At 45.8% G+C, this 12,189-nt stretch overlaps 1 protein-coding gene across 1 annotated transcript in view; it reads left to right on the plus strand.

Moving 5' to 3' along the window:
• The window catches only part of LOC126088371 (insulin gene enhancer protein isl-1), a 327,678-nt gene that overhangs the window by 129,086 nt on the left and 186,403 nt on the right, over positions 1 to 12,189 (plus strand). The window contains exon 2 of the mRNA XM_049906509.1: positions 327 to 609. Coding sequence (XP_049762466.1) covers positions 327 to 609 — 283 coding nt within the window. The remainder of the gene's footprint in view (positions 1 to 326; positions 610 to 12,189) is intronic.

The raw sequence follows: 12,189 nt of genomic DNA on the forward strand, positions 1-12,189 counted from the left end.
AACAACAATGATGTCAGTAATAGTCGCCTTGGGCAGCTCTAGAAGGGTTGAAATGTCCCCCATTGGTTTGTTACTCAGGTGACATCGAATGACTAGCCGATGTTAGAAGACACTGAGCGCTTCCGACGACCCATTCTGCTGTTAGTGCTTCTCTACCGACAACACAATACTTCCTGCCTCCTTGTATAGTGGCGGGTCCTCCTCTCGTAATACTACTGGCTAATACCGCTTTATATAGAGAGATCCGGAAACCTTTGATCAGATAGTGTGCGTGTCTCGATAATACTGAATGCTAGCGGTAGAAAATTTGCTGTTTACTTTTGCAGCCGCACTCCCCGAGTTCCCAGATCCTCCCTTGCCGCGCCCGCAAGCGCTCTGCGCGCCGGAACAGTGCGTGACGCGTGGCGCTGGTGTTGCAGAGAAGCGGCGGCTCAGCCTGTGCGTGGGGTGCGGCGCGCAGATCCACGACCAGTACATCCTGCGCGTGGCGCCCGACCTCGAGTGGCACGCCGCCTGCCTCAAGTGCGCCGAGTGCCACCAGTTCCTCGACGAGACCTGCACCTGCTTCGTCCGCGACGGCAAGACGTACTGCAAGCGCGACTACGTCAGGTACCACACGCAGCCCGCTGCACTCAGCCGTCCACTAGTTCGTACTGGCAGCACACGCCTTCTGTCACACCCAACCGGGCATGCATCGCATTTTACCTGTTCATTAGCAATCACGTGTCTACATCTGCACCAGCTTTGATTCCATAAGGAATAGTTCTGCACAGCGATTGTGAACTACTGGCCATTAAAATTGCTACACCACGAAGATGATGTGCTACAGACGCGAAATTAAACCGACACGAAGAAGATGATGTGTGATGCAAATGATTAGCTTTTCAGAGCATTCACACAAGGTTGGCGCCGGTGGCGACACCTACAACGTGCTGACATGAGGAGAGTTTCCAACCGATTTCTCATACACAAACAGCAGTTGACCGGCGTTGCCTGGCGAAACGTTGTTGTGATGCCTCGTGTAAGGAGGAGATATGCGTACCGTCACGTTTCCAACTTTGATAAAGGTCGGATTGTAGCCTATCGCGATTGCGGTTTATCGTATCGCGACATTGCTGCTCGCGTTGGTCGAGATCCAATGACTGTTAGCAGAATATGGAATCGGTGGATTCAGGAAGGTAATGCGGAACGCCGTGCTGGATCCCTACGGCCTCGTATCACTAGCAGTCGAGATGACAGGCATCTTATCCGCATGGCTGTAACGGATCGTGCAGCCACGTCTCGATCCCAGAGTCAACAGATTGGGGCGTTAGCAAGACAACAACTATTTGCACGAACGATTAGACGACGTTTGCAGCAGCATGGACTATCAGCTCGGAGACCATGGCTGCGGTTACCCTTGACGCTGCATCACAGACAGGAGCGCCTGCGATGGTGTACTCAACGACGAACCTGGGTGCACGAATGGCAAAACGTCATTTTTTTCGGATGAATCCAGCTTCCGTTTACAGCATCATGATGGTCGCTTCCGTGTTTGGCGACATCGCGGTGAACGCACCTTGGAAGCGTGTATTCGTCATCGCCATACTGGCGTATCACCCGGTGTGATGGTATGGGGTGCCATTGGTTACACGTCGCAGTCACCTCTTCTTGGCATTGACGGCACTTTTAACAATGTGTTACGACCCGTGGCTCTACCCTTCATTCGATCCCTGCGAAACCCTACATTTCAGCAGGATAATGTACAACCGCATGTTGCAGTCCTGTACGGCCCTTGCTGGATACAGAAAATGTTCCACTGCTGCCCTGGCCAGCACATTCTCCAGATCTCTCACCAATTGAAAACGTCTGGTCAATGGTGGCTGAGCTACTGGCTCGTCACAATACGCCAGTCTCTTGATGAACTGTGGTATCGTGTTGAAGCTGCATGGGCAGCTGTACCTGTACACGCCATCCAAGCTCTGTTTGACTCAATGCCCAGGCGTATCAAGGCCGTTATTACGCCCAGAGGTGTTTTTTTCTGGGTATTGATTTCTCAGGATCTATGCACCCAAATTGCGTGAGAATGTAATCACATGTCAGTTCTAGTATAATATATATGTCCAATGAATACCCGTTTATCATCTGCATTTCTTCTTGGTGTAGCAATTTTAATGGCCAGTAGAGTATAAACAACTATCTTCAGTACATTTGACTGAATTTTAATCCAACGAACTCGCAGCTATACGTATGTCGTATGCTGATGCGACATTACTGGTGCACTAGCAAAGTTTCCGTCTGCCCGTTCACCTGTAAATGCATATCCTCACCTGTACTGCTGCGAGTTTGCTGGGTTTTAGCTCACTAAAATACACTGAAGATGGCTGTTAATAGTTGCAATATGGATATGCGTGAATCATAAAAAACCAATGAGATTGTGACTGACTGCTGTGTCCGTAGCCTTTCTTACATCTACATCTATACTTCACAAGCCACCTTACGGTGTGCGGTAGAGAGTACCTTTGATCACTATCAACTTTAGAGTATTCTGCAGCTGGCGCCGCTTCTCGATTCCCGTTTTTCACTTCTTCCGATGCTGGCAGTCTCCTTTTCGTAGTCCTCTGGCATTCACCGCATCCCGGACCTCTAGACTCCAGCTCCTCCTAGGTAGTCCAAGCTTTCCCTTTTGCACTGGGATTCACTGCAACATTTTGTTTGGCTCTCAGCTATCGTCCGTTATTTCCAGATGTGCATACCATTTTAATAGTTTCATCTCTATGATGTCTATTATTGATTTATCGACACCCATAATCTCCCTTGCGTTTATATTCGGTAAACTTCCCAGCCTGGAGACGCCACAACCTCGTCTCCATAAGTCTATCTCTAGTCCAAGCAACTTGTTTTTCTGACGCTTGTTGATAACTCACGGTCCTGCTATGTACGTAGCAATGCATTCAACAACTGAACGATATATCACCTGTTTCGTCGCTTATGTTATGTTATTCCAAAGAACCGAGTTCAGTTGTCCTAAGGCTCTTCTGCCTATATTTTATCATTTATGTCATCTTCAATTTTTCTATTTGATGGCGTCATAATCCCCAGGTACTTAAGACTTAAATCCCCATATCTTACTGGTTTCAACCTCCAGGTCTTCCATTCTACTGTCACCAACCTGTAGATATTCGGTTTTTGCCATACTTACTCTGAGGCCCCATTCTTCATAGTCCTGTTTCAAATTTCGAGGCATGTACTCAGCATCATACTGGTCTCCTGCTACGACCTCGTCGCCAGCGAAGAGAACTGTACACAGGGTTTTATCACCCACAGGGACTCCCATACAACCACATTTGTTCTTTCAGGCCTTACGCCCTCCCTCCACCACAATGATTTTAAACAGCGTCGGTACTGTAGCAAATCTTTGGCGTAGCCCTTTTGTAACAGGAAACTCACACAGAACTGTTTAACTATTTTGACGTAAATGTTTGACACGCCTCTATTCTTCATACTTGCCCACAGATTCTTTCGTGGTATCGTATCACAGCCTTTCTGCAAATCCACGGAGATTAAGTATGTCTCTATCCATCTGGCAATTCTCTGCTCTGTTAGATTCCATAACATGAATGTTCCATAGGTACCATTATTATTTCCTCCCTTCCCTGTTCCATTCGTAAATTGTATGAAGGAAGGAGGACTGTCTGTATACTTCCGTATGAATTCTAATTTCTCTAATTTTCTGGTTGTGGTCGTTTCTCGAGAAGTATGTGGGAGAAAGTAAAAGCCGGCCGTTGTGACCGAGCGGTGCTAGGCGCTTCAATCTGGAACCGCCCAACCGCTACGGTCGCAGGTTCGAATCCTGCCTCGGGCATGAATGTGTGGTGCCCTTAGATTAGTTAGGTTTAAGTAGTTCTAATTTCTAGGGGCTGATGACCTCAGATGTTAAGTCCCATAGAGTTCAAAGCCATTTGAACCATTTAGAAAGTAATACGTTATCAGACTCTTCTTCGAACGTACGCTCTCAGAATTTCACCAGTAAGCCCCTTCGTGACACGACACATTTGTTGTAGTGTCTGCCACTGAAGTTCGTTGAGCACCTCTGCAACGCCTTCCCGCTAACTAATCCTACTTATTAAGGGTCCCAGAGTGATGAGAAATAATCGAGAACCCGTCAAGTGTACTGTAAGCCACATCTTTTGTATATTAGTTACATTTCGTTAATATTCTCCCAGTGACGCTTGCTGTTAGTTTTTTGCGGTAAGTTCACCGTAGGTCGCTCCGGACTATTACTCCTAGGCGTTTTACGGCTACAGCTTCCAGCAACACCATAGTACATCAGTAATGGATCTCTTCGACTATTTACGCGCAGTGTTTAGCATTTATTTGCGTTAAGGGGCAACTGACAGTTCCTGCACCAATCTTCGATACTCTGTAGGCCTTCCTACATTTCGCTACCAACTTCTGGCCTTCCAGTTTTCCTTTTAGGTCGGCCCTGGCGATCTAGAGATAAGGCACGTGACTGGAAACCTAAAAGGAAAACTGGAAGGCCAGAAGTTGGTAGCGAAATGTAGGAAGGCCTACAGAGTATCGAAGATTGGTGCAGGAACTGTCAGTTGCCCCTTAAAGCAAATAAATGCTAAACACTGCGCGTAAATAGTCGAAGAGATCCATTACTGATGTCACCATAGTCTACGTTTCCGCATTTACCTCATGCACATCGGAAAAAGACACACATGCCACACCAATCTCTTGATTACCTATCGGTAATTCACGTATCCGACGATCTAAGGATGGATATATATCTTGGCTGGAACTGGTTATCAGGATATTTATCAGTTGCGGTCTGGGCAATAAAACTTCTATTTTGGTAGTTTTTTTATATAAATATTTAGTTATTTATGGAAGACGACTTGTATACAACTACAGCCTTAGCTCACAACTTCTGTTGAAACTGACGACCACTAGGCTCAACACATGCACCATATCGGCCCATAATCTCTCAAAAATCAATGTCGTTTGTTGTACAGTAAGAGAGGCAGATTCATTTAACTCTATACGATGACACCATAATATCAGGCGATTGCTCTTGCCAGTGAAAAGATTCTCACCATCCAATCCATCGATGTGGTGGTGGTTTTTTTTTTGTGGTTTTAGGGCGCAAAACTTCTATGGTCATTAGCGCCCAGATGTGGTGGTGGTGGTGGTGGTGGTGGTGGTGGTGGTGGTGGTGGCGGCGGCGGCATCGCGCGATACAAAAGTCATGAGATAGCAATATGCACTTCTACAGATGGTTGTAGTATCCCATGCACAAGGTATAAAAGGGCAGTATATTGACGGAATTCGGGTGATTCATGTTTACAACGAGATAATTGTCAAACGACGGGTATCAACAGACTGAATGCGGAGTGGTAGTTGGAGTTACACGCATGTGACATTCGATTTTGGAAATATTTCAGGAATTCAATATTCAGAGAATCACAGTGTCAGTGGCGAGAATACTAAATTTCAGGCGTCGCTTCTCATCATGCACATCGCAGTGGTCGACGGCCTTCGCGTAACGACCGTAAGCAACGATGTTTAAGTAGAGTTGTCAGTGCTGACAGACAAGCGTGAAACAACCGAAGAACTCGGTGTGGGTCGTACGACGGACGCATTCGTTAGGACAGTGCAGCGAAGTATGGCGTCAATTGTCTATGGTAGTAGATAACCGACACGATTGCTTCGATAACACCACGACATCGCCTGCAGCGCCTCTCCTGGGCCCGAGACCATATCGGTCGGACCTTAGACGACTGGAGAAACGTGGCCTGTCCACATGAGTCCCAGTTTCAGTTGGTAAGAGTTGATGGTAGGATTCGAGTATGGTGCAGGCCCCACGAAGCCATGGGTCCAAGTCGTCAACAAGGCACTGGGCAAGCTGGTGATGATGGCTCCCTAATGGCGTGTTCTGTGTTTACATGGACTGGGCCTTCTCGTCCAACTGAACCCATCATTGACTGGAAATGGTTATGTTCGGCTACTAGACCATTTGCAGCCATTCATGGACTTCATGTTCCCAAACAACGATGGAATTTTTATAGATAGGTGTGCGCCGTGTCACCGGGCCACAATTGTCCACGATTGGTTTGAAGAACATTCTGGACAATTCGAGCAAATGATCTGAGCACCCAGAACATTTATGGCACGAATTCGACAGGTCAGTTTGTGCACAAAATCTTGCACCGACAACACTTTCGCAGTTAGGGACGACTGTAGAGGCAGCATGACTCAATATTTCTGCAGAAGATTTCCAGTGACTTAGAGTCCATACCACGTCTGGCTGTTGCTATACGGCGAGTGAAAGGTGGTCCGAAACGATGTCAGGAGGCATACTTTGACTTTTGTCACTCGAGTGTAATCAGCGGCAGAGCCACCTCCCAGACTGGACACGTGGGGACTGCGGGACTCTGGCGGTGGTTTCGCTGCCGAGTTGACGGACGGTCCGCTGTCAGAGAAGCGCAGCCCAAACGCTCAATTAGGCCGCGCCGGCGGGGGCTGCGGCAGCTCCCGTCTGCGGGGGCGGCGGAGGCGGTGGCGGCCACGCCAAAACAAACACCGAGCTGACCTCCCAGCGCGCCACCACCGCCCTCCGCGGGCTTCGCTCTTCTTAATCAAAGCGGCAGGCGCCGTCTTCTGCACTCGAGCCCTAACTGCTGACGCCGCTGTCTGCGGCTACACGGTATGTGTGTACAACACTGAAGCTGCAAGTGGGGGTCGCTAGACTGAGCATTTTGATATGAGGAACTCGCCTTCTAAGAGACCAGTTAATTAAGTATCTGGATACAGCACTACTCTGCTCAAAATGAGTTTGTAGACCACTCTTCGTCCTCTGGGCCTGGTGGTTTAGTCCTAAGGTGTGTTCCTACAGACAGAAAGGTCAGCCAAAAACGAATTTACGATCGGTTCACGAAATATTTCAGTCTGCCTTTAACCAAGCCTTCTCCTCTAAAAAGTGCGAGTACTTAATTCAGTTCTAAAGCGACTTTCGCAGCTGCCGCCCTCTTGCACTGAACATCCAAAGAAACTGGTACACCTGGCTAATATCGTGTAGGGTCCCCGTGAGCAAGGAGAAGTGCCGCAGTACGACGTGGCGTGGACTCGACTAATGTCTGAAGTGGTGCTGAAGGGAACTGACACCATGATTCATGCAGAGCTCTCCATACATCCATCAGAGTACGGGGGTGGAGATCTCTTCATAACAGCACGTTGCAAGGCATCCCAGACATCCCCAATAATGTTCATGTCTGAGGCGTTTTGTGGCCGGGCGAAGTGTTTAAACTCAGAAGAGTGTTTCTGGAGCCACTCTGTAGCAATTCTAGACGTGTGGGGTGTCGCATTGTCCTGCTGGAATGGCCCAAGTTCGTCGGAATGCACAGTGGACATGAATGGATGCAGGTGATCAGACAGGATGCTTACGTACGTGGTACCTGTCCGAGTCGTATCTAGAAGTATCAGGGGCCCCATATCACTGCAACTGCACACACCCCACACCATTTCAGAGCCCCCATCAACTTGAACAGTCCTCTGCTGACATGCAGGGTCCATGGATTCATGAGGTTGTTTCCATACCTGTACACATCCACCCGCTCGATACAATTTGAAACAAGACTCGTCCGACCAGGCAACATGTTTCCAGTCATCAACAGTCCAATGTCGGTGTTGTCGGGTCCAGGCGAGGCGCAAAGATTTGTGTCGTGCAGTCATCGAAGGTACACGAGTGGGCCCTCGGCCCCGAAAGACCATATCGATGATGTTTCGTTGAATGTTTCACACGCTGACACTTTTTGATGGTCCAGCATTGAAATGTGCAGCAATTTGCGGGAGGGTTGCACTTGTCATATTGAACGGTTCTCTTCAGTTGTCGTTGGTCCCGTTCTTGCAGGATGTTTTTCCGGCAGCAGCGATGTTGGATATTCGATGTGGTGCTACAGAAGAATGCTGAAGATTAGATGGGTAGATCACATAACTAATGAGGAAGTATTGAATAGGATTGGGGAGAAGAGAAGTTTGTGGCACAACTTGACCAGAAGAAGGGATCGGTTGGTAGGACATGTTCTGAGGCATCAAGGGATCACCAATTTAGTATTGGAAGGCAGTGTGGAGGGTAAAAATCGTAGGGGGAGACCAAGAGATGAATACACTAAGCAGATTCAGAAGGATGTAGGTTGCAGTAGGTACTGGGAGATGAAGCTTGCACAGGATAGAGTAGCGTGGAGAGCTGCATCAAACCAGTCTCAGGACTAAAGACGACAACAACAACAACAACAACAACAACAACAACAACCAGATTCCTGATATTCATGGTACACTCGTGAAATGGTCGTACGGGAAAATGCCCATTTCATCGCTTTTTCGGAGATGCTGTATCCTATCGCTCGTGCGCCGCCTATAACACCACCTTCAAACTCACTTAAATCTTGATAATCTGCCATTGTAGCAGCAGTAACCGATCTAACAACTGCGCCAGACACTTATCTTATATAGGAGTTCCCGACCGCAGCTCCGTATTCTGTCTGTTAGCATATCTCTGTATTTGAATACGAATGCTGTATCAGTTTCTTTGGCGCTATTTCGTCACAAACCTTTTTAATGCAAGTCCCTCAAAGTTACTCAAGAGACACATTAGTCTCCGTTGTGAGTTAGCGGATGATGTTTTTCTGTTTTACCTCTATCCAGCATGAATCTTGGTTCGGCACCGCACCAAACTCTAGCTACCTGTTGTTTTTTTTCATGAGTTGTTGGCTTCGGGTAAAATGAAATGTCAAGTATGTTGATACGAACGGAGCGTCCACTTTGAGGAAGATCTTAGACACTGTCTACCTCTTTCAAGATTTTGAACCACCTCACTATTATTATTTCTTTTCGATGGTGCTTTCCCCACAATGCCGTCGAGAACTCCGCAGTATCATTGTCATAAATTTGGATTCTGCGTATCATATAACACATTGCACCTTCTCTAGGTTTGTCGCCATATGAATACTCTTCACGTCAAATTTGCAACAAAGGACAAAGAAAAAAAGGCTTTGAGAGTTGCTAATGTTTTGTAGTAAACCTTAATAGTTATATGTATGAAGATGGTATCTGTTCATTGGGATATGTCCGAAAGAACAGATACCATCTTTATATACGTATATTAAGGCTCACCGCCCATTTGACCATCATCTTCTGTGCGGATGTACAAACAGTGCCCAAACTCTTACGGGAATCGGCAAAAAGCCTCGAGTAATGAGTATAATGGGCAGGGGTACTATGAATATAGTACGGGACAATAAGTTGGGAATGTGGGTCTCACGGGACGCGTGTCAGAGATACGTCCCTGCAGTCACACTATCCTCTGTGTCCTCGGTGGCCCACATGGATAGAGCGTCTGCCATGTAAGCAGGAGATCCTGGGTTAGAGCCCCGGTCGGGGCACACATTTTCAACTGTCCCCGTTGACATATCAACGCCTGTAGGCAGCTAGGGGTATTTATTTCATTGTAACCTTAATAGTTTCCAAATTCTGATTTTTTTGACATAATAGACGCCCTGTACACACTGATCGCTCTTATGAAGTTCAACTATTTTTTGTTGAAGTTTACCTCCTTTTCCAACCTTATGTCGTTCACAAAAGATTCTCCAGGTCATATTTATCCTTATGTTTTTCTTTCGGTGTGACTCCAGTCTTTGACTGGATTTTCTCATTTGGAGAGAGCTGAAGGGTGATTTAACATATCAATCTTTCTTTTTAACGGGATTAAGTACAAGAAAAATATACTTCTACAACGTTATTATTTATATGTATCTATCATTTTTTCTGTACGTTGACTATACATTGTTATAGTCTTACTGTAATTTAATTCCAAACCTGCTCTGTTCAGCCACCTGCCATTCGTTGTTGAAGTTTATCTGCACAAATGGCAGACAGTACCATGGCAGCGACAGACGATGACCGTCAAAATTCCATTGACACGTGACAAGTCTTCGTCTTTGCGGTTCAGTGATTCAAAAACTCTTCTAGGAGCACTGAGAATAAGTTTAGTGAAGTGCAGTCTCCTTGTGTCTCTCCTGAATGGGAAGAAGTATGTAAAACTATCGATCGGTAATGAGACACTGAATCGCCTGAACTACGAAAACACCCCTCTTTCAAAGTATCCGAGAGGCAGTCACTAGAAGTGAGTATCTTATTATACATAGAATAAATATTGTAGCCAATAGCGTACAGCGGGTTCTTAATGAACAGTTGTTACATCCGTGCCTCCATGTCCATGGATTGAGTATTATGAACTTCGTACTTCGATTGAAACCGTATTTGCTGCAACAATGACCCTCCACACTTACGTTATGCTGTTTAAAGAAGTAGTCACAGTCCCCACTTTCCCCTGAAGGTATTTAACAACAGAGACAACCAAGTGTAGGACATCCTCACACGAGTGTCTTCTGCGAACGTGATTTGCAACATTGTCGCACCGAACGTTTTCGGCAACGTAATCTGCGTTTGCAGTGCTCTCTAGCGGCAGTTGCAGGCTACACATGTCGCAAGCACACAGATATTCCTTCTGAAAATGGACACACTTGGAGTGCAGCTACCTTAAGTAGCGATTCTTCATCATGTACGTAGAAAATCACTAAGATCACTATGGGGGCATCAGTGGATACAGAGGCGCTTAAGATGATGAAAAGTTTTAAAAACAATGATTATGATCCCTGCAAACGAAAACAGCGTCCCGCTCCGCCACACAGACTGATGGCTCAATTCATTATCCGTCTGATTATTGTCAGAAAGTTGCTGTTGAGTAGTAGCAAGTACACTCAGAGCCATTTGTCGTGAATTCCCTTTCTTTGTTTCGCCCTTCGCCGCTATTCCTTTTGCGAGTGATAATGCTAGGTGGCAATAAAAGCTATCCAATAGGACTTGACCTTTAATTTTGCTCAGCTGAAAAAGCTAATTGCACCATCCGAGGCCAGTCGTCTTCCTTCGAAACACCTACTCCCCTCAGGCGCAATAGATTGTAGTAAATACCAATTACAAAGTGGTAGCCTTTTATGTTGCCTGATAAATAAATTAAAAATATTATAGAGAATTAAAAACAGTTTATGACAAGTTTTAAGTTTTATTTTGTAAGAAATTATGCTTCGTTTCCCCGATTCTCCCCCCCCCCCCCAATTCCTACCGCACATACGAGATACACTATTGGCCAATATCGCCAACCAAGTTCGTTTCTTGCCTCTATACCCTCAAAGTTTAATGTGTTTTTCTCTGCTACATGTTTACTGATATTTTCAGGTTTAGGTATTCTAGTACTTTTAAATACCGACATATGTATCGGACAATTCATCAAAACTATTTGTCACCATAATGCGTTTTTTATGTATCTTTAATGAGCAGAGGCGTCGAAACATTTTTTCATGGAACGTAAGCTCTATTACAGAAGCCAAAAATTCGACATTTCAGCTCTAGATGGCTCCGAAACGTAGAAATTCCACATCCTGACGTCACAGACCTCGTCCTGTCTGAGCAGTAACCCGGACACCGTGTCGACACACAAGAAATGTACCGTTTTCTCTTGATATCGTGGCTGAAATGTCAATAAATAACTGTTTCCAACTTCTCAGTCACGTTAAATGTGGCCATATCTCCTTTCGTTGGTCGCGCATGCCACGCATTCGCTGTATCGAAATGGTTAGCGTAGCAGCTCCTGCTCTTAGTTTCTGCCTTGACGCTTTCTCTAAAGTATCCTGTTCGTTACACAACTGGCATATATTCGTACACACTGAAGACTCAGGATTGAAAATCTACCAAACTGGGTAATGGTCATAAATCTTCAAATTATTAAGCTCGAATGCAAGACCCCCTTCGGTCTGCGTGACTGAAATCGGCAACAGTGAATCGGTTAACTGTGAATGCAGTAAACATTTGTATATGAATATACAGTATTATTATTATTATTATTATTATTATTATTATTCACATTTGGGCCCCTATGTTTTCTTTCAGCTTGTCTTGTGTTCATATTATTTCCATTCTTTCAGAATGGCCTCATTTTCGCTCGTCAGACCAAGCTGTTCGGTCTATGGTTTCTCTGCCAGGCCAACTGCCCAGTAGTGAATTTTCTGTGTTTTTTCCTTTCTTTTTTGTATATAGCGTTGGGCTACTATGCTTCTTTCAGGTTTTCTTTTGCTGCACCGATCGATTTTA

Source organism: Schistocerca cancellata, chromosome 6 (genome assembly GCF_023864275.1).
Source record: "Schistocerca cancellata isolate TAMUIC-IGC-003103 chromosome 6, iqSchCanc2.1, whole genome shotgun sequence".
Taxonomy (NCBI): Eukaryota; Metazoa; Arthropoda; class Insecta; order Orthoptera; family Acrididae; genus Schistocerca; species Schistocerca cancellata.